Below are 22,796 nucleotides of genomic sequence, written 5' to 3'. Positions count from 1 at the left end.
TCATCACAATTACCATCCCTCTCATCCCCGACATCTTGGCTGCCCCCCCTCCTCCTCCCCCTCCCCACCTCCTCATCCCCCCCTCCTCTGATCCTACTCCTCCTGCCTCTCCCTCTCTTCCAGCCCCCCCCCCCCCTCGTCCGCTGCCCTGTTGCGCAACCGACTCCACTCCCCTTCCCGTCGTCGTGAGCCACGGGTTAAAGGTTTAACGCAACAGCAGTGACCTCACCGTGACTAAAGATAAGTGGGCAACTGCAGAGGTCGGCCGTGGCATAATCAAACACTGGGCGCCACAATGGTGAGATGTTAACTACCTCGCCTGGTGTGCAGGAGATCGTGGGTGAGATCCCGACCCTGACACTGGAGTTTGTGTGTCTATATCCGTGGTCGCGTGGATTTTTCCCCCTCCACATTTAGAATCGCGCGTTAAGAGTATTTGGCCGCTATAATTTTCCCCGCTTCGTTGAGCTATAATTTGTGATGGCCAGGTCGCTTCTGGAAAATAGAGCCACACAGGTGGGGCCTTACTTGGTGAATATTAAAAAAAATTAGTTTAAATAGTCTAGCAATAATGCCACGCGCACAACCCCCACACGCAAATTCGCCCCCTGCACCACTCGAGCAAAATGACACACCGCCGCCCCGCCAATGGCGACCGTCCCTCGTTCACTCCGACAAAAGCGTCGCAGAGTCGGCCGGGGCTTGTCCTGCCGTCAAGCGTTTCACCGGCGGCGTTTCGTACGGCAGCGCCCCGTGTCGGTCGACGCCGATGACAACCCCGTCGCCGGCACACGCACGGGGTTAGAGGCGCGGCCCTGCAACTGCTCGCTCACACCGCCGCTGGCGGAAGGGCCTCCACTCTTTGAGAGTCCGTCAAAGAGGTCACAACCCTTGGCCCTCATCTGGCCAGATGTCAACATCGAACTATGACGAACTATTGTTTGATGTCTTAGCCAGGCAGGCAAGGGCACACTGAGCTATGAAGCAATTTTTTTCAGGAGCGACCTGGCCATCGCAAACGATAGCTCAACCAAGTTGCTCATCGTCATCACGTGGAAAGATTGATAGCGGCCAAATGACTCTAAATGCGTGACGTTGATTTTAAAGGTGGGGGGGGGGGGAGAGAATCGGAAGACCCGGACAAAAATCAACGCGACCACCACGGCGAGAGAGACACGCAAACGCCAGACACACAGCAGGCGTCGACGGGGTCGGGATCGAACCCACGACCTCCTGCATACCAGGCGAGGTGGTTAACATCTCCTAGCCACCGTGGCACGCCCCAAGAGGCGCGAGCACCCGCACGCCGCCCGCCGACTGACTACGGCAAAGGAGGAGACGGTGTTGCGTTAAGCGGCGCACGGCCGTGGGCTGCGCCGCCAATTAAAGGCGACCGGGCAGGATGCGATGTCCGCAGCCTCCTGCACCCCTCCCTCTGCTCCCCCCTCCCCCCAGAGAGGGGCCTCCTGGCTCGCTGGGGAGCCTCCGGTGCCAAGTCGAACGCCGGGAGAGAAGGCGCGGCGTCAACGGCGAACGGGGGGGGGGGGGGGGTGCTTGTTAAGAAACGGCGATAAATTTTCTCAATTAGTGAATGCGATTTTTATTTTCTTACGTTTACGTTTTGAGCAGCAGCGTTGAAGCGGACGCCACAGCGCTACTTCTCATCACAATCTCCCCCTCTCGTCAAATCTCCCCCTCTCATCAAATCTCCCCCTCTCATCAAAATCTCCCCCTCTCATCAAAATCTCCCCCTCTCATCAAAATCTCCCCCTCTCATCAAATCTCCCCCTCTCATCAAATCTCCCCCTCTCATCAAAATCTCCCCCTCTCATCAAAACCTCCCCCTCTCATCAAATCTCCCCCTCTCATCAAAATCTTCCCCTCTCATCAAAACCTCCCCCTCTCATCAAATCTCCCCCCTCTCATCAAAATCTCCCCCTCTCATCAAAATCTCCCCCTCTCATCAAAACCTCCCCCCTCTCATCAAATCTCCCCCTCTCATCAAAACCTCCCCCTCTCATCAAATCTCCCCCCTCTCATCAAATCTCCCCCCTCTCATCAAAATCTCCCCCTCTCATCAAAATCTCCCCCTCTCATCAAAACCTCCCCCCTCTCATCAAATCTCCCTCTCTCATCAAAACCTCCCCCTCTCATCAAAACCTCCCCCTCTCATCAAATCTCCCCCCTCTCATCAAATCTCCCCCTCTCATCAAATCTCCCCCTCTCATCAAATCTCCCACTCTCATCAAATCTCCCCCTCTCATCAAATCTCCCCCCCTCATCAAATATCCCCCTCTCATCAAAACCTCCCCCTCTCATCAAAACCTCCCCTCTCATCAAATCTCCCCCTGTCATCAAATCTCCCCCTCTCATCAAATCTCCCCCCTCTCATCAAAATCTCCCCCTCTCATCAAATCTCCCCCTCTCATCAAATCTCCCCCTCTCATCAAAACCTCCCCCTCTCATCAAATCTCCCCCTCTCATCAAAATCTCCCCCTCTCATCAAATCTCCCCCTCTCATCAAACCTCCCCCTCTCATCAAATCTCCCACTCTCATCAAATCTCCCCCTCTCATCAAATCTCCCCCTCTCATCAAATCTCCCCCTCTCATCAAATCTCCCCCTCTCATCAAAATCCCCCCTCTCATCAAATCCCACCCCTCTCATCAAATCCCCCCCTCTCATCAAAATCCCCCCCAGCACGGACGTGTGTGTACGCACGCTACGATCAACGTCTTTCGCACCGTACGCAGCCGACCGTGGCTAATCGGAGGTGCTAAGCGACCGCACCTCACAACCTGCACAGTTCCGCGCAGTACAGGGAGACGTCGTTAATTCGGGAGGCCCCCCGTTTCCCTCCCTGCCTCCCTCTCACCGAATGGTTGATCCCTGCAGCCGGTCGATCTTCTTGTTGAGCTCGGCGATGACGCTGTGCAGCTCGGTGATGCGCTCCTCGTAGCGGAGGGACGCCTTCTCCCGCAGCTCCTCGTTCTCCCGCATGAGGCAGGCGGTCTCGCGCTGCGCACGCACACAACAAACACGAAGATCCCCCGTGGAGCCTTAACAGACTGTTGGGGCAAGCGCCGTTAGCGAGCGCCTACGAAGGCCGGCACGGCACACGAGGGGGTGGGTGGCCAGCGTCGCGCCCGGCCGCCTTTGTCTCCCCAGTGGCGATGTTTATTACACACCGCACCAGATACTCATTTGAGGCCGAGTCGACCAAGGGGAGGCCCTGGACCGGTTCAGATAATCGTCACGGGTGTTGGCCGTGAGCGGGAATCGAACCCGGGTCGCCGGGTTCACAGCGCAGCGCAGCGCTAACCGCTGCACCACCGCTCCCCACAGACGGGCACACACAGAGACACAGGACAAAGCTCCGCCATTCACCCTTTCGAATTGTTGATGCCGTTGGCGAGCATCACGGGACAGCTGTGAAAATAACAAAGCACGCCACGGCTACGGAACCCTCTCTCGTCGCTTCACAGCCGGACGAGCGGCCTCCCGACGGCCGCGTTGATCATCGAAGTTGTTTGTCCGACCCAAATTCGCCACGCTGGTCAGCGCGCGGGAGAGGGCAAAGGGGATGGGAGAGCAGTCTGGAGTGGAACCGAACTCATGTTCACGTTAGCAGTGCGCTAACCGCTGCGCCGCCGCTCCCCCCGGCACCACCACCTCCAGCATAGGGGGGGGCGAGGGCGTCGATAGCGCAACGCAACTCGGATGTGCAAAGGGGCCGTCCATAAATGACGTCACGCGATTTTGGACGATTTTTGACCCCCCTCCCTCTTGTTAACACGGGGTCACAAAAAGTCAGACCCCCCCCCTCCCTCAAATATGACGTCACAAAGCTCTGCCCCCTCCCCCCAAAAAGAAAACATGCTTCAAATCGCTTTAAACTATTGTGTCATTGTAGTGCGTATTTAATGTGGCGCTGCACTCTGATGTTGTAGGAGAAAACATTTAGTTAAAAGTCTAAGTAAGTAGAACGTGTTGTTTATATTTCTTCAAAGTTGCGCATTTTGATGTGACGTCACATTTCTCACCCCCCCCCGCTCCTCGTCACACATCGTCACAAATGTCTGACCCGCCCCCCGGTGCATGACGTCGCGTCTCGAAGGAGCGCGGACGCCTCAACCGTGACGCGAGCCGCGTGGAGCGGTGACTTCAGGCTGGGCCCACGTAGGGGAGGGCCCAGGGCACATGGCTGAGACCACGTGGCGAGTCCGGTGTCAACGCGCGGCGTGGCCGGGATTCGAATTGTGGGGTGGGAGGGGAGGGGAGGGGGGCAAGGAAGGGTGGCGGTGGTGGGGGGGGGGAGATAGCTGGGGTCACACAGCGGCCTGTGAACTTCTACCACATCAATATAGACACGCACACGCACATACACGCACACATGCGCACACACACACGTGCACACATAAACACGCACACGCGTACACACACACGCACACACAAACACGCACGCACACACGCGCACACGCACGCATACCCACAAACGCACACACACTTACGCACACACACGCTTACGCACGCACACACGCTTACGCACGCACACACACACACACGCACACACACACGCACACACACACACGCGCACACACGCACACGACCAATGTAAATGAAGGCCAGCGCGGTGCACAATTTGGCCAATCGTCATGCCTGGCCGTCTTTGTCTCCCCAGTGCCGACTACGTTTGTTTACTGCACACCGCGCCAGGTGCTCATTTGAGGCTGAGTCGACCTAGGGGAGGCCCAGGATCGGTTCAGATAATCGTCACCGGTGTTGGTGGCCATGAGCGGGAATCGAACTCGCCAATCTGCTGGGTTCGTAGCGCAGCACGCTGACCGCTGCACCACCGCTCCCACACTCGACAATTCACACACACTGGCACACAACAAAGATAAAAGATCCCCCCTGTAGCCTGTAACAGACTGCAGGGGCAAGTGCTGTTAGCGAGCACCTATGAAGGCCGGAACGGTACACGAGGGGGTGGGTGGCAAGCACCACGCCCGACCGCCTTTGTCTCCCCAGTGGCAATGTTTTTATCCACCGCACCAGGTACTCATTTGAGGCTGAGTCGACCTAGTGGCAGTACACACACAGTGACACATAAACACGTGTGTGTGTGTGGAACCCGCCACGCACGTGTGCGCACCACGAGGAATTAGAGGCATTGCCGGAAAGGCAAAACGAGGATCACGTGGTGCTGCTGCTGCTGCCCGAAATTAATCAGCAGCAGATGGGCGGTGCAACGTCACGGCAGTAACGAAGAGGGGAGGGGGGGCAGCCGCAGAGGCACCGTTTGTTTGATAATTAGCGATGCGTGAGGCTCGTTAGGGCAGGACAGAGGCAGCGCGCCAACGCGCGCGGAACTACACGCGCGCGCGGACAGAGGGCGAGCGCAGGGGGAGCGGAGAGAGTGGACAGAGAGAGAGTGGACAGAGTGGACAGAGAAAGAGAGAGAGTGGACAGAGTGGACAGAGAGAGAGAGAGCGGAGAGAGAGCAGAGAGAGTGGACAGAGAGAGAGAGAGAGCGGAGAGAGAGAGCAGAGAGAGTGGACAGAGAGAGAGCGGAGAGAGAGAGCGGAGAGAGAGAGAGAGAGCGGAGAGAGAGTGGAGAGAGTGGACAGAGAGAGAGAGAGAGAGCGGAGAGAGAGCGGAGAGAGAGAAAGAGAGCGGAGAGAGAGCGGAGAGAGTGGACAGAGAGAGAGTGGAGAAAGTGGACAGAGAGAAAGAGAGCGGAGAGAGAGCGGAGAGAGAGAAAGAGAGCGGAGAGCTCTGCGTGCAGATCTGAGCTACCCGTCGGAGGCCGTTTGACTGTGGGAAGGGCTGCGTGCAGATGCAGCACTTGTCGTAGTTAAAAAAAAGAGCGAGCGAGAGCGACATGGAGTAGGAAGAGAGGGGTTAGAGAGGGGGGGGGCAGAGAGGGGGGTAGAGAGAGGGCAGGGGTAAGGAGAGCAGAACGAGAAATCTTTTGTTAAATCTTTCATTTAAAATGGGGGGGGGGGGTGGTTTACATAAAGCAAAGCAATAAAAAAACACGAAATGATGAACGAAGCAAAGTGCCGACTACACCGAGCATCTTCTTGTTTCCTCTGATCGTAACAAAAAAAAGAGCGGAGAGAGAGAGTGGAGAGAGAGTGGACAGAGAGAGCGAGCGGAGAGAGTGGAGAGAGAGTGGACAGAGAGAGCGAGCGGAGAGAGAGTGGCGAGAGAGTGGAGAGAGAGAGAGAGCGGAGAGAGTGGAGAGAGAGTGGAGAGAGAGTGGACAGAGAGAGCGAGCGGAGAGAGAGTGGCGAGAGAGTGGCGAGAGAGTGGACAGAGAGAGAGAGAGTGGAGAGAGAGTGGAGAGAGAGAGAGCGAGCGGAGAGAGAGGAGAGAGAGTGGCGAGAGAGTGGAGAGAGAGTGGACAGAGAGAGCGAGCGGAGAGAGGGTGGCGAGAGAGTGGAGAGAGAGTGGACAGAGAGAGAGAGTGGAGAGAGAGTGGCGAGAGAGTGGAGAGAGAGAGCGAGCGGAGAGAGTGGAGAGAGAGTGGAGAGAGTGGACAGAGAAAGCGAGCGGAGAGAGAGTGGAGAGAGAGCGGAGAGAGAGCGGAGAGAGCGGAGAGAGTGGAGAGAGTGGAGAGAGAGTGGAGAGAGCGGAGAGAGAGTGGAGAGAGAGCGGAGAGAGAGTGGAGAGAGAGCGGAGAGCGGAGAGAGAGAGTGGAGAGAGCGTGGAGAGAGAGCGAGCGGAGAGAGCGAGGGAATGGAGAGCGAGCGGCGAGCGAGAGCAGATTTCGGGCCGGCTCGATCGTTTCGCCTCCCCCCGAGGGCGTTCTCCTCACCGATGCTCGCTCGACTCTGAACCCCCCACCCCTCGCCCCCACCCCCGTTTCCTCCGAAACGTCACGAAACTATTCCCAGCCGCCCCCCCCACAACCGCCCTCCCCCCCGCCCCCACTTCTCCAAAACGGTATCTGATTGCTTCCAAAACACTCCACACATCCCGACACGATGCATTATTCAGAAGACCTCTCCTCTCGTTTTTTTTCAAATCCCCCCTCACCCACCCACACCTCCTCTGTTCAAGCCGCGGGGCCGCACCGCGCCTGGCTGCGCGCCGGCTACGACGCTGGCGCGCGCGAACACGGCACGGCACGGCTCAGCACGGCACGGCTCAGCACGGCACGACACGGCACGACACGGCACGGCACGACACGGCACGGCTCGGCACGGCACGGCTCGGCACGGCTCAGCACGGCTCAGCACGGCACGACACGGCACGGCTCGGCACGACACGGCACGACACGGCACGGTTCGGCACGGCACGGCTCGGCTCGGCACGGCACGGCTCAGCACGGCTCAGCACGGCACGACACGGCACGGCTCAGCACGACACGGCTCGGCACGGCACGGCACGGCACGGCTCAGCACGGCACGGCACGTTGGAGAGGAATCACGAGGACGTTGCCCGGGCGACATCGCGTGGGTCCGTGTGACTTGCGCCACCACCGCCACCACCACCGCCACCACCACCGCCACCACCACCGCCACCACCACCGCCACCACCACCGCCACCACCACCCACCCCGCGGGCTCACTCGTCCGCAAACACCGCGGTCGGGTGCGCACGGGGTGCGTGAGATGCTCGACACACGCACCAACAAGCGGCCACGTGACTTAAAGCTTTCGTGACTGCAGGAATTCACATTCTTGGGTCTTTTGGTCAAGTCAAGTAGATAGGTTGAAATAAAATGTTACTTTTCGTTATTTTCTTACAAACCTATCGACGTGACTTTACCGAAAGACCCAAGAATATAAATGGCCACGCGATTTGTCCAAGCATCGCGCCCAGTGTAAACTGTCACATGTTAACAATGTTTAAGAATAATAATAATGCTGATGTCAACCCGTGACTCTCTCCGCTATCGCCGCGGCGTGTTCGCTCCTCGCTGCCGAAGCGAGCGAGAGGACGACTCCGGGGTGCGAGGAGGAACCACGGAGACGCGTGGGTGGGTGGGGGGGGGGGGTGGGGGGGGGGGGCGACGCAGACAAATCGCCCGAGCTCCGAGATCCTACACAGACAAAGGTGTAATCCGCCGATTGCTAACGAGGGGGGAGGGGGTTCGCATTTGTGCCGTAGCGCGTCCTCGTGGCGAGCCCCGGGGGTTACTACGGCCTCTTCCTCGAACGCCCACGGGAAGGGAGCTTCACAACAACAACAGCGGCGGCGGCGGCACCACTGCCGTGCCGCGCGGCGACCCACCAACCCTCGCCGCCGTCCTCCACGTCGCCGGGTTCGAGGCCAGCCACGCGCAGCAGCGGGGAGAGACGGCCGCACGCGGCCTCTGGAGAGGCGGCAGAGGGCACGGTGGTAGAGACGAATGATGCAGTGGCAGTCAAGAGGAGGATCCACAGCCGCGTGATTACACGGCCGCCGCCGCCACGGCCGTTGTGAAACGCAAACACCGTTGGGACGACGCTTCCCCGGGCCACGAGGTGTCAAGAGCAGTGAAGCGGCGTGTGAGGCAGGGCACGTCACGGCCCGAAGGGACGAAATGTTGATGATGATGACAATGGTGATGACAATGGTGATGACAATGATGATAATGATGATGATGACAACGATTATGAAGACGATGATGATGGCAATGATGATGGAAATAATGATGGCAATGATGAAGACGATGACAATGATGATTATGAAGACGATGATGATGGCAATGATGATGGCAATGATGATGGCAATGATGAAGACGATGACAATGATGATGGTAATGATGAAGACGATGACAATGATGATGACAACGATGATGATGATGACAATGATGAAGACGATGATGACAGCGGAGGAGAAAAAGCGTCCTAGAGGACGCCCGCCGCAGAGATGGGGCGAGGACATATACAGGCGTCAGGGTCGGGGTCGAACCCACAACCTCCTGCATACCAGGCGAGGTAGTTAACATCTCCTGGCCACCGTGGTGCACCGAGATCTGCGATCCTCTGCCTATCAAGGTGTTGCCGGGCCACCGGGTCGAGCGCTCGGACGGGCGACTACGACGCCCGTAAAACCAGGTGCTACAGGCTGCGGCGAACGGCGCGGAGCGGCGTGCATCTCCACGACCCTCGCGGCCTTGAACCGAGCGCGCGTGGGGTCGCGGCGGCAGCTGCTCATGCAGCAGCGGACCGCGCCCGCGTGATAACGGTGCCGGGCAAGGACCACTGCCCGGAAAATAAAAACAAACGCAATCCGTCAACGGACACCACGGCGGTGGCGGTGGCGAGCGGCGAACGCGTTTAAAGCGACCTCCATGTGGGTGCCCTTTGTAAAAAAAAAAAGATGCAATTCAACCCCCCCACCCCAACCTACTTTTTGTTTTTACACAGCATAACGGGACAATCGCATTCGCGGCACGCACAAAAAGAAGACAAAGATCCACGCCGCGGACTGTTTGGGGCGGGCGAGCGAGCGGCGGCTATGAAGGCCGGCGCGGCACGCGCGGGGTCGGTGATCAACACCACGCCCGACCGCCTTTGTCTCCCCAGTGGCGACGTTTACAACACCGCACCAGGTACTCATTTGAGACCGAGTCGACCTAGGGGAGGGCCCAGGACCGGTTCAGATAAATCGCTAACCGCTACACTATCGCTCCCCACGGACACACAGACAGAGACACACAGACACACACACAGGCGCACACACACACGAACTAAAACACAACTCTTACAAAAAATAAATGAGATGCGGGGCTGCTATAAACGGAGGGGGCTGGGGGTTTGTAATGCATTTGGGTCACTCGGCGCTCCCCGTTGGGAGGTGGGGGAGGAATATTTTTGGTTTGTAAACGCAAAAAAGTCACAAAATGAATAATGACCGAGCGCGTTGTGTGGTTGGCCGGATCCGTGGCGTCGCGCCGGGGATCTGAACTGAACTATTTTTTTTATTTTACGAGGTAAGGCCCCAACTGAGCACCGTATATCGTTGTCAGAAGCGAGCTGGCCATTACAAACGATAGCTCAACGAAGTGGCGTCTCGCGTGGACATTCATAGCAGCAGACAAATACTCGTCAAGGCGTTGTGTTCATTCGAAATGTGGAGGGGAGAGAATTATACATGATCACCACAGGGAGACAAACTCCAAATACAAAGCAGGCGTCAGGGTCGGGGATAGAACCCACGACCTCCTGTATACCAGGCGAGGTAGTGAACATCTCCTAGCCACCGTGGTGATGATGAGAAAGTGAGAGACACGCAAACTCCAAATATACAGCAGCGGGCGTCAGGGTCGGGATCGAACCCACGACCTCCTGTATACCAGGCGAGGTAGTTAACATCTCCTAGCCACCGCGGCGCCCCTCGAATCGGAACCATGGACGTTCGCCCCACAACCGAAATTAGAAGTGCGAAGCGTAGAGAGTCGTGCAGCAAAAAAGAAAACCCAGATAAAATTAAATAAATTTCGTGAAAAAAAATCATGATGAAAATAAAAACCCGCGGGCACCCCACGCGGGCAACTGCTGATGCCGATCTTTAATTTCTCAATTACGATTTTCGATAACGGGGAAACAGGCGCAGAGGGAACCGGAGTGTGAGCAGGTGTCCGGCGATCGACGCACGCATATTGAACCACCCGCGCTGCGATGCAGCTAAAGGCGCAGCCCCTGCAACTGCCTTCCTGGGCATCTGTGAAAAAGCAACCGTAGCTCATCGGATTCTTCCTCCAGTCTCAATAAATATTCCGATTCTGCTCGCGCCTCCTGTTTTAATTCATTGGCCAGGGTACAGCGAAGGCAACTGTGAGTTTCGAGACAAATCGCTGAATGTTTACCGGTTGCCGGACGGAGTTGAAATGTGCACTGCGGTCAACAACGCATCGCTTATAGGAGATGTTATTTTCCTCGCCTGATATTCAGGAGCACGTGGGTTCGAATCCCAACCCTGACACCTGCTGTATATTTGGAATTTGCGTCTTTTTCTCTCTCATGATCATTACGGTGGCTTGGAGATGTTAACTACCTCGCCTGGTACGCAGGAGGTCGTGGGTTTGATCCTGAACCCTGACACCTGCTCTATATTTGGAGCTTGTGTGTCTCTCCCTGTGGTCGTGTGAATTTATCTCCAGGTCCTCCAATGTCTTCCTCCACGTGAGTGCGTTCTGAGCATTTGGCTGCTATGAATGTCCACACGATAAGCCACTTCGTTTAGCTATCACTTGTGATAGCCAGGCCGCTTCTGAAAAAAAGAGCTACACATCTCAGTGGGCCTTGACCCGGTAAAGTGACAATTATTTAGCTTAAAGTAGGTAGGCGAGTGACACAGTTGACGAGTGGGTGAGCGAGCCACTGCGAGTTTAAAGACAATGCCTCGACGTTTACCGGCAACGAGGCAGAGTTGAGGAATGCATCGCAATCACGACACGGAGTCCTGAGTGCAAGGCCCGCGGGCCACTTGCGGCCCCCCGACACAACACACACACAGAGTGACAACGCCGCCACGTCATCGTCATCGTCGTCGTCGTGGTGGTGGTGGCGTTGTCACGGAACCCCGAATGGTTTCAAACGGTGTGGCGGCCCCCGCACTGACCACGTCTTATCCGCGAAAGTGGGCCACCCCCCTACCCCCCTCTGAAAATGAGTGAACAACGCTGGGATATCGGCAGACAACAGCAACATATATACGTAGACCTAACCGCGCATCGACTGACTCTCTCCCAACCAACCCAACGAGCGTTACCGTTCAACAGCGTGACCGGCCCTCGGGCCTCCCTCTCCGCAAATGAAGGCTTGGTTTGTTGGTCTGACGAGTTACACGGACGGTCGCGTTCAGCCGGGGGCAGCGAAGAGCAGGGGGGGGATCCCGAGCGGACCGCAATGACGCGCGCCGCTCGACTGCCGACGCCCGCAAACAAAAGTCACAAGCCGAGAGGGACGGGGGAGTGGATCCCAGCAAACAGAGATTTTGCGTCGACCTCCTCGGAGTGAGGGGCGACCGCCCTAGCCTCCTGTCCCCTCGACAGGAGGCCCTAGCATGGCACCGAAGGCTTTTGACCGCCGCACGCGATCTTTCCGACAGACTGACTCCGTGGCCGAACAGAACCGTGGTCGAACGCGCCGGGGGATGGAGTCTGACCGGGCGACCCCTGGATCGCAAGTCCAGCGGTGCTGCTGACCGTGACTCCACCACTGTGGCAGCTCCACTGTGATTTAGGGCCGTGAGCAAAAGCAGGAGGGGAGGGGGGGGGTGAGAGAGAGGGAGAATGGTGAGGGGAGGGCGGAATAGAAATGGAAGTGGTCGGGAGGGCGACAGGGCAAGATCACCTGATCGGAAAGAAGTCAAAAGCGAATCCAAAAACTATTCACATTTTACCAGGTAAGGCCCACCGAGCTATGTAGCTCTTTTTCAGAAGCGACCTGGCCACAAATGATAGCTCAAGGAAGTGGCTCATCATCATCACGTGGAAGTTCACAGCAGTCAAATACTCGCCAAACGCGTGATGTCGATTCACAACGCGGAGGGGAGAAAGAATCGGAAGACCCGTAGAAAACAATCCACGCGACCACCACAAACCTCCGAAACCGTCCCCCCATCTCTTACCTGTATATGTATCTGCCTCTCTCGAAATCAGTTCGTGTCTCTCGTAAATCACGTGACCTGTCTTTGTGTGTGGCCACCTCCACTCTGAACCCCTCCGCCCTTTCCCCACCGCCCACTGTGAGAACAGACGCCGCTCCTCCGTGAAGCAACAGCATCGAGGTCCTGATGCAGCCTCCCCCCCTCCCTCTCCCCCCCCCCCTCCATAATAGAGCACCGTGAGATTTCGACGGTAATTACAACAACCAGCATCATCAGGTGACAGCCAGTAATTATTAAAAGCATCATCAGACGACAGCCAGTAATTACAACTAGTATCATCAGGCAACAGCCAGTAATTACAACCAGCATCATCAGGTGACAGCCAGTAATTACAACTAGTATCATCAGGTGACAGCCAGTAATTACAACTAGCATCATCAGGTGACAGCCAGTAATTACAACCAGCATCATCAGGTGACAGCCAGTAATTACCACCAGCATCATCAGGTGACAGCCAGTAATTACAACCAGCATCATCAGGTGACAGCCAGTAATTACAACCAGCATCATCAGGTGACAGCCACTAATTACAACTAGCATCATCAGGTGACAGCCAGTAATTACAACCAGCATCATCAGGTGACAGCCAGTAATTACAACCAGCATCATCAGGTGACAGCCAGTAATTACAACCAGCATCATCAGGTGACAGCCAGTAATTACAACCAGCATCATCAGGTGACAGCCACTAATTACAACCAGCATCATCAGGTGACAGCCACTAATTACAACCAGCATCATCAGGTGACAGCCAGTAATTACAACCAGCAGCATCGGACGATAGTCCGATGATAGTCCGATGATGCTGATCGGACGATAGTCCGATGATGCTGTGGGGAAATCCTTCAACTGTTTCGGTCTTAAATAGACGGGGGGGGGGGGGTGATGGCCAGATTCGTGGGGGGGTTAAAGCGAAATGTCGCTCTTTACCAACAGACGCATGGCAGCAACGAAGCAGCAAATTCTGCACGCACGCGGCTGGATGTGCCACACGCGTGCCAGGAAGGGGAGGGGGGGGGAGGCACGCGTGTGATTATCGGGGGGGGGGGGGGGTCTGCTGGGAAGCGGTTGACACACAGTGGGGGTGGGGGGGGGGGTGATGCAAGCTGCGTCCCGGCAGCTTGAGTGAAAATGGAAAGTGCACGTGTCTCTGCCAAGGGACCGACACCTGCATTTTGGTTTTCCCAGCAGGGGGTGCGCGCCGGCTCATCTGGTCGAGGAGGCCGCGCCGACCGCTAGCTCCAATCACGGAGCCCCAGCACGACATCACGGGAGGTCGGCAAAGAGCAGAACACAAAGATTCCCCCCCCCGTGTACCCTTCAACGGGTGCTGCCAGCAAGCACCTATGGGGGGTCGGCAGGGCACAACATGCGGGTTGTGGGTGGTCGACACGCCACGTGCCCCGATGTTTGCACACCGCAGCAGATGTTCGTTTAATGCCGAGTCTACCAAGCGGAGGCCCAGGAGATGTTCATGAATTCGCCGTTGCTGGTTGTGAGCGGGAATGGAACTTCGGGTCGCAAGATTCACAGAGCAGTGAGCTTAACCCGTGCGCCACGGCTCCCCACTCACAAAGACAAAGATCCCCCAAATATACCTAATTGACTGTTCGTGCAAGTGCAGTTAGCGAGCACCTATTAAAAGCCGGTACGGCACACTAAGGCGGGTTTGGTGGCCAACACCACGCCTGGCCGCCTTTGTCTCCCCAGTGGCGATGTTTGCACACCACACCAGGTACTCATTTGAGGCCGAGTCGACTTAGGGGAGGCCCAGGACCGGTTCAGATAATCGTCACCGGTGTTTGCCTTGAGCGGGGCAGCGTGCTAACCGATAGACTACCGCTCCCCACCGTTGCGCATTGCGCACTAAAGACAAAGTTTCCCCGTGAAACCTCCGCAGACTGTTGGGGGCAAGTGCTGTTAGTGAGCAACACGAGGAGGCTCCTGGCCACCTTTGTCTCCCCCAGTGGTGATGTTTGCACACCGCACAAAGGGTACTTCATTTGAGCGCTGAGTCGACAGAATGAACGCGCGCGCACACACACGCACACACACACACACATGCGCACACACACGCACACACACACGCACGCACGCACGCACACACACACACACACGCACGCACACGCACACACACGCACGCACACACACGCACACACACACACACGCGCACACACGAACACACGCACACACATGCGCACACACGAACACACACACGCGTGTGGATGTGTGCCCCCCCCCCCAACCCCCGACTACGAAGAGCCCGCGGAGTTGGGACAACAGCTGCCACATTGTCGTGATCCACATCGAGACCTCTCGCGACTCTTCAATGATTTTCACGCTTGAAATGCGACTTAAAAAAAAAAAAATTCTCTCTCTCTCCCAAGCCCCCCACACCTCCAACCACTAACAACAGCTAAAAAAAAATCGCGAATTCACTCGAAGAAAAAAAAATAACTCAACGGAGGTGAAGAGCCGCGCTCACGTCACTGCTACTGGGCAAAGCATCACGACTTTAAAGACGTAGCAGTAGTAATAATAATAACAATTTACAAATCTGGCTGCCGCCTGATGATGCCGGTTGTAATTACTGGCGAAAAACGTCGTGCCCAGATTGTAAACGTTGTGGTTTTGCTCTCCGACACAGACAAACCTTACTAACCGGCCGTGTCGGGTGGTGGCCGGGTTTAACGGCGCACGTTTATATATTTACGAGATCAAACCCCCCCCCCCCCCCCAACAAACCCCTTGTAACATGGATAATAATGCAGATTCACAAAGTGGCACATTTCATCCGTACATCCCATCCAATGCGCCACCACCGTGAACAGAAATCCAGGAAAACCAGAGGGGGGCACGGCGAGAGCTCGGCTGGGGGTGATAAAGCGCAGTTCAACGGGGTGAGTTTTCAACGCAGGGCTTCAACATGTCAAGCGACGCCGCTTGTATTTTTGGCAAAGGCAAAGCGTCGTTCCAAAGTCTGGAGGAGCTGCGCTGGAAAAAATGAAATCTTCATCGCCGCGGGAAACGAGCCTTGACGCAAGTATGTATGTCGAATTTTCTTTCGCACCGTACGTAGCCAAAACCGCGCTAATCGGAGGTGCGGGGGAAGGACAAGAAACTCGACAGAACGAAGCAATTATATACATTAAAAATGGTTTTAAATTTCGATTTGAGGGTGCCATAGCTCCCAGTGGCTTCCTAACATCAGAAGAGCGTTCCAGACGGCCGCAGAAGCGCGTCTGAAAGTGCGCGTCTTTGTTCGATGTTCCAGCCAGAAAGCCGCTGCGAGGATGACCACCGGAGTTTCGCGTGATGATGGTTCACGCTCCTTGACGAGATCAGCCAAGGCATCGTGGTTCATTCGCGACAAACACTTTGCGGGTAATGAGCGCGACCTCGTCACGTATTCCTTCGGCAGCCGGAACCCAATGGAGCAGCCTCGGGAGTCCTTAGCGGAAGGCGATCCGAAGATCTCGGGGACCTCGTTGGAGAGTCAACACGGATCAGTTCCTTCTAACACCGGTCATCGTCGTCAGCCATGATCAATCCACTTCTAATTGTCAAATTTTCTTGCTGTGGTTTTCACACCTGATGACGATTGCTTGTGTTGCAGTCGAAACGTCGTGAGAATTTTATTGTTTTATATTTTTATAATTTTATTGTTTCCCTTCTACGTGGTGACTTTACCGAAAGAACCAAGAATACGGATCAGTTCCTTCGAATACCGGTCGTCGTCTTCGGCCACGGTCGCTCCACTGCTGGATGAAGCCGCTCCCTTCCAAGCCGTTGCCATTCCACCGCGGCATCTTCATCGCGTGCCAATTTTGGTTGCTCCATCTCCGCGGTGCGCCGCGCCCCCCTCTTGTCCGTGCTCCCTCGTTTGGCCCGAGCAGGTCGATACGAAAAATCGGCAAACATCCGCTCGTGTGCGCTTCTTCTCACGCAGGGCTCAACGGGTCCCCGACGGCAAGCGGTCGAGAGAGCGGGCGTTGAGCGTTGCGCAAACGAGACGCGAGTGATCGCGGGCGACCTGGGCGTGGAGGAGATCAGCGTCCGAGTGTGCAGGCGTTGCAGCTGCACCGCCTGCTGGGTGGGGCCAGGCACCGGGCCACGGAATGGTTGGAGGAGGGGCGATTTGGTCAGGGACAGAGGGGTGACACATTTGCTCCACTGTAACATCACTGTTGTTTTTTTTGTCGTTGCTGTGTATGTACAGCGTTCACCGTTGTCGGTTGTGAGCGGGAATCGAACTCGGATCGCCGGATTCGCAGAGCAGTGAGCTTAACCCCTGCACCACCGCTCCCCACACTCACAAACAAAGACAAAGATCCCTTCACCCCCCCGGTAAAACCTTTCCAGACTGTCGGCGCAAGCGCTGTCGGCGAGCACCCACGAAGGCCGGCACGGCACACGAGGGGGTGGCTGGGTGGCCAACACCACGCCCGGCCGCCTTTGTCTCCCCAGCTGTATAGCCCTTTTTTTTCTTTAAATGTCATATAGCTCTTTATTTTAGAAGCGACCCGGCCATCACAAATGATGGCCCAACGAAAGTTGGCCTATAAAGTGGAGCTTCGAGAGCAGCCACACACCCCTTAAAACGCACGTTTCCAAACTGTGGAGGGACCAGCCGGACGTCATCGCCTAGCACGAGGAGGCCAACGCCACCCAGGCCACGCGAGACGCCAGTGGAACGTCACGCGGGGGCCGCTCACGACGGCACCGACCCGCGCGCACACCCACACCACGAACTGACGCAACGACCCCGCGAGACTCGCAGGGCGCCACGCGAGAACCCGCGGCCCGCGGACTCGCGCGGCGGCCGCGGCGACGACGACGATGACGATGATGACGACGATGACGATGATGACGATGATGACGACGATGACGACGATGACGATGATGACGACGATGACGACGATGACGACGATGACGATGGGGATTCCTCGCGCGCCGGAACGTGGCAGAGCCACCGAGCGGACGGCTGCGTGGTCATCGAGCGTGCCGGCGCCGAGTGCTGCATCGGAGCCCCCCCGGGCTGAGGGGCCTAGGGGGGCGGCAAGGGGTGGGTCGAGGGGGGGGGATTGTACAGGGAGCCCCCTCCCCGCCCCATCTCATTACTTGCACCGGTGCCCGTGGCAACCACGCTGCGTCACTTGTGTCAAGTTTCGGCTGGAAGTTTGTGACGAGGCCCTCCCCCCCCACCTCCCCCACCCCCCCACCACCGTCACCCCTCTCCCCGGCCCCCCCACCACCGTCCCCCCTCCCCCCACACATCTGCAGAAAGAAATCCCATGGCATCATGCCCGATAGCTGGCGGGCAGAAGGGTATATGATAAAACTCAGCAGCTTGTAGCTGTTGCGACTTGGGGTCGTCCAGAACGGACCGTACAACACTTGACAACGCAATGCCCCGATCCACAGGCACGAATGAGGGACATCGCGACGGGGATGCACTCCCGACTCCGTGGCGCCTGACATGGCTATCGGGGCTTGGCCAACCCTGAATGTGAAATTGCTGCTGCTGGTCGGGCATCTACGTCAGCAGCCGTACGGCAAGGTCAAGAAGAAAGAAAGGGAAGGAAGGAAAGCGAAGTAGATAAAGAAGGGATCAAGGAAGAATTAAAAGGAAGAATGGAAAGAAAGAAGGAAAAATTAAACGGAAGAAAGAAGAAAAAAGAATTGATCAATAAGAAGAGGCGAGTGGCATCTGAATCCATCCCGACTCTAATCATCCGCGCTGACCGGCGTGGTGAAGTATGGTCAAACTCCCCCTCCACGTGGGGTGGGGCAGGGGGTCGCTCAGGGCAGGCGCAGCCGAGGTCAGCGCAGGTCACGGCAGCTCCGTCACGTGGCCAGCAACAATCCGGCCTTTTGCACCGCCAGCCAGTCAATACAAATCATGCGTGTGTATTTTATTTATATATATAAAACATTTACAACGTTACGTGTAAAATATGAATGTTTCTGCCCGTCAAAGGCCTTGCCAGGCCAGCCGGGCCCAAGCAGGGGTAGGGCCTCTCGGGGGGGGGGGGGGGGGGGGGCAGCAGCCGTGGCCGACGCTCCCTACGGCCCGTCCCACGCCCTCCCGTCAACACCTTCACACGGTCATCATCACCATCACCATCGTCATCGTCACCATCGTCACCATCGTCATCGTCACCATCGTCATCATCGTCATCATCACCATCGTCACCATTGTCATCGTCACCATCATCATCGTCACCATCGTCATCATCGTCACCATCATCATCGTCACCATCGTCACCATCATCACCATCGTCATCGTCACCATCATCGTCGTCACCATCGTCATCATCGTCGTCGTCGTCACCATCATCATCGTCACCATCGTCGTCGTCACCATCATCATCGTCGTCGTCATCGTCACCATCGTCATCATCGTCATCGTCACCATCATCATCGTCGTCGTCATTGTCACCATCGTCATCGTCGTCATCGTCGTCATCGTCACCATCGTCACCATCGTCGTCGTCGTCTTCACCATCGTCATCATTGTCACCATCGTCATCGTCATCATCATCATCGTCGTCGTCGTCATCATCATCATCGTCGTCGTCATCGTCGTCATCGTCACCATCGTCATCGTCATCATCATCATCATCGTCGTCACCATCATCATCATCGTCGTCACCATCATCGTCGTCGTCATCGTCACCATCATCATCATCGTCGTCATCGTCACCATCGTCATCATCGTCGTCATCGTCACCATCACCATCGTCATCATCATCATCATCGTCGTCACCATCATCGTCGTCACCATCATCGTCGTCGTCATCGTCACCATCATTATCATCGTCGTCATCGTCACCATCGTCGTCATCGTCACCATCGTCACCATCGTCATCGTCGTCATCATCATCGTCGTCACCATCGTCGTCGTCGTCATCGTCACCATCATTATCATCGTCGTCATCGTCACCATCGTCATCATCGTCGTCAGTCACCATCACCATCGTCATCGTCATCATCATCATCGTCATCGTCGTCACCATCATCGTCGTCGTCGCCATCGTCACCATCATCATCATCGTCGTCATCGTCGCATCCACGAGCGTGGAAGCCCGTGGCAGGTAGTCCGCTGCACTTTCCGTTGTTTTCAGCTTTCCTCTCTCTCCATCTTGTCGCTGCCGATCCGCTCGATCAGTGACCTCGGCTTTCTGGCACCGATCTCGGATCTCGTCAAGTCGTCAAGCCGTTACTCTGTCAGGTCTTCCTCTCTTTCGGGTTCCTTCCCTTTCCCCCCCCCCCCCGACAACAACAACAACAACACTTTACACATTCCCGTTGTTGTCCAGCCTACACGTGCGCGTCCAAATAATGCCGCCGCTCTCCATCGCATCACTGCCTCCATCATCACCAGGTCGCCGTCTTCTTCAGCGTGCAACCTTTTTGCGTAACTTCTTCGCTGGCCACCGTCACAGACGACCGCAAGTCCACGGTGTTCCTCGCAACCACGTTTGTGAAGGCCTCCACCGCACGCTGCGTTGATGACGCACATTCGTAACGTGGCGAATTTCACCCGTAGATCCCAATGCGCCCAATGTGTATGTAAAGCAGGAGACCAAGAGAAACGATTTTTTTTATTTTACCAGGTAAAGGCCCACTGAGCCTAGGCAGCTCTTTGATTTTCAGAAGCGACCTGGCCACAATTGATAGCTCAACGACGTTTCTGATCATCACCGTGGTGGGAATTTACAGCAGGCAAACTCTCTAAAGGCGTGATGTAGATTCTTAATGTGGAGGGAAAAAACCGTAGGACCCCGAAAAAAATCCACGTGACCACGGGAAGAGAGACACCGCAAACTCAAAATATTCAGCAGACGTCAGGGTCAAACCCATGCCTCCTGTATACCAGGCGAGGTAGTTAACATCTCCTAGCCACCGTGATGATGATGAGAGAGAGACACACAAACTCAAAATATACAGCAGCAGGCGTCAGGGTCGGAATCGAACCCACGACCTCCTGTATACCAGGTGAGGTAGTTAACATCTCCTAGGCACTGGGGCGCCCGCTGGTCATTGGCGGTTAGTGAAGTCGAGGAGGGTGGAGGGAAAGGAGTGGTGTAAGCAGTGGTGGTGGGGGAGGGGTGGGGTGGGGTGGAGAGGGGCTGGGATCGTTTTGGACATCAATCGGCACCTCCTGCTGACGTTAGGATTCTGAACGCGGAGGTCAGGCGGTGCGCGCCAGGCGGTTTCCGCTCCCCACTGCCTCGTGGCTTACCGAGTGCCTAAAACTCCGAGGTGAGGTGCGGACGCGCGGCGGCGCGGAGGAACGCCTCGCCAGTGCAACCGGAAAGTTCGGCAACGTGCTGCTGCTCGGCACAGGCCTCGGAGCGAGTCGCGTTACTGAAAAATAATGCCCAGGGGAGATGACATCACGCCGCTGGACTCTGACCTCTGACCTCACCCGGTGGGTTATTGACTCCTTGGGGCAGTTGTTGACTGCGGGGTTATCGCCATGGGGTCAAGATGTCGTTTCTTTCCGTTATTTTGTTGTGAAAGGAAAAACGAAATGTTCCTTTTGTTTAAAAACCAACACGCGAGTATTCTTTTTTTGTCATTACCGTGCACATACGTACGGGCAGAGAGCCCTCGGTCAATCCACGCTGTGCCGGTCTTGGGCCCTTATGTGCCCATACTTCACCGTGCTGGCCAGCGGCAGACCAGTGAATAAGGAAGCAGCCCGGGACCGCCTTTCAGATGTCACTCGCCACTGAATTTAACCACGGCCGGGAATCGAACAGAGCTCGCTAGGTTCGTGGCACCACCGCTCCGCCTGGGGGTTGATGAGCAAACGAGGGGGGGGGGGATGAAGCCGCGACCAAAACCCCACCGGTTTTACCAAATGAAATGTTTTTTTTTCACATTTTGTTTTAGGCTGAAACTATTTTTGTTTTATTTTACCAGGTAAGGCCCACTGAGCCATATCGCTCTTTTTCAGAAGCTTTTTCTGTTCAGTTTGTTTTCCTTCCACCCCCCCTACCCTACCCTCCGCACATCTCCACTCATATTACAGCACGGACGAAATAAGTTCAACGTACATGCAGACATCGGACAGTCACTGCTCGTCGACTTCCCCGCTAAGCGGTGATCGCTTTATCAACCTCCCCCGCCACCAGCACCACCGCCTCCCCCCAAGTGGGTCCACGCACCACCCCCGGGAGGTTGCGTGACCTGAAATGTCGTAGCAACGGGGCCGGGCCGGGCCGCTCCTGGGCTCATAGTTTGAGAGTGAGTCACTTGTCGAGTGCCGGGGCTAAGGACTTCGCGTGCTTGGGGGGGTGCGGGGGCGCACTCCATGGCAAGGGTTGGGGAGACGGAGGGGGGCGGGGGGTGGGGGCAGGGGGGGGGGAGAGAGACACGCGTGGCTCTTTGCGGGAGCGCGTACGGAGCTGCGAAGGGGGCGGCGAAGAATAGGCGTGTGCGCGTGTGTGCGCGTGTGTGTGTGCGTGGGTGTGCGTGGGTGTGCGTGGGTGTGCGTGGGTGTGGGTGTGTGTGCGTGGGTGTGCGTGGGTGTGCGTGGGTGTGCGTGGGTGGGTGTGCGTGGGTGTGGGTGTGCGTGGGTGTGCGTGCGCACGCATTTTTGCGTGTGTATGTGCAAGAGTGTGGGGAGCAGTGGTGTAGTGGTTAGCACGCTAAACTACGAACCCGGTGACCCGAATTCGATTCTCGCTCATGGCCAACACCGGTGGCGATTATCTGAACTGGTCCTGGGCCTCCCCTAGGTCGACTCGGCCTCAAATGAGTACCTGGTGCGGTGCGTAAAACATCGCCACTGTGGAGACAAAGGCGGTCGGGCGTCATGCCGGCCACCCACCCCGTCAAGTGCCGTGCCGGCCTTCACAGCTGCTCGCCAACAGCACTTGCCCCAACAGACTTTCAAGACTATTCGGGGGAGCTTTGCCTTTGTGCGAGAGCGAGGTTCGAGATGCTCCCGAACTGGATTGTGATTTGAAGAATGCTTCCGAGTGCAGGCCGAGCGACAAAGAGCCCAGCAACAAACAGCGCCCTCCGAGTGGCAACGGACAAGAGTGTGACGACGCATTTCTTAGCAGTGAGCGAGGCGATTGTTGAGAACAAGAGGCGATGGCGGGAGGGGAGCGGAGCAGTAAGCGCGGGAAGAATCAGAACGACAAGCGAGGAGACCGGCAGTGCGGC

At 56.5% G+C, this 22,796-nt stretch overlaps 2 protein-coding genes across 2 annotated transcripts in view; one reads left to right on the top strand and one right to left on the bottom strand.

The window, feature by feature from the left end:
• The window catches only part of LOC116953534 (colorectal mutant cancer protein-like), a 101,051-nt gene that overhangs the window by 54,764 nt on the left and 23,491 nt on the right, over window positions 1–22,796 (bottom strand). The window contains exon 2 of the mRNA XM_032973818.2: window positions 2,875–3,017. Within this exon, the coding sequence (XP_032829709.1) occupies window positions 2,875–2,999 (125 nt within the window). The 5' untranslated portion in view covers window positions 3,000–3,017. The remainder of the gene's footprint in view (window positions 1–2,874; window positions 3,018–22,796) is intronic.
• LOC142931281 (uncharacterized) lies at window positions 4,075–14,169 on the top strand. The gene is made up of 4 exons (XM_076075019.1): window positions 4,075–4,093; window positions 5,328–5,662; window positions 7,144–7,466; window positions 13,732–14,169. Exons 1-4 carry the CDS (start codon window positions 4,075–4,077, stop codon window positions 14,087–14,089), a joined length of 1,035 nt encoding a protein of 344 aa, XP_075931134.1. The 3' UTR covers window positions 14,090–14,169.

The sequence above is a fragment of the Petromyzon marinus genome, chromosome 52, assembly GCF_048934315.1.
Source record: "Petromyzon marinus isolate PM22_M1 ecotype Great Lakes invasive population chromosome 52, UKy_Petmar_22M1.pri1.0, whole genome shotgun sequence".
Taxonomy (NCBI): domain Eukaryota; kingdom Metazoa; phylum Chordata; class Hyperoartia; order Petromyzontiformes; family Petromyzontidae; genus Petromyzon; species Petromyzon marinus.
Note: the sequence above shows the minus strand (reverse complement) of the source record. Positions and strands in the feature narration are given on the sequence as shown.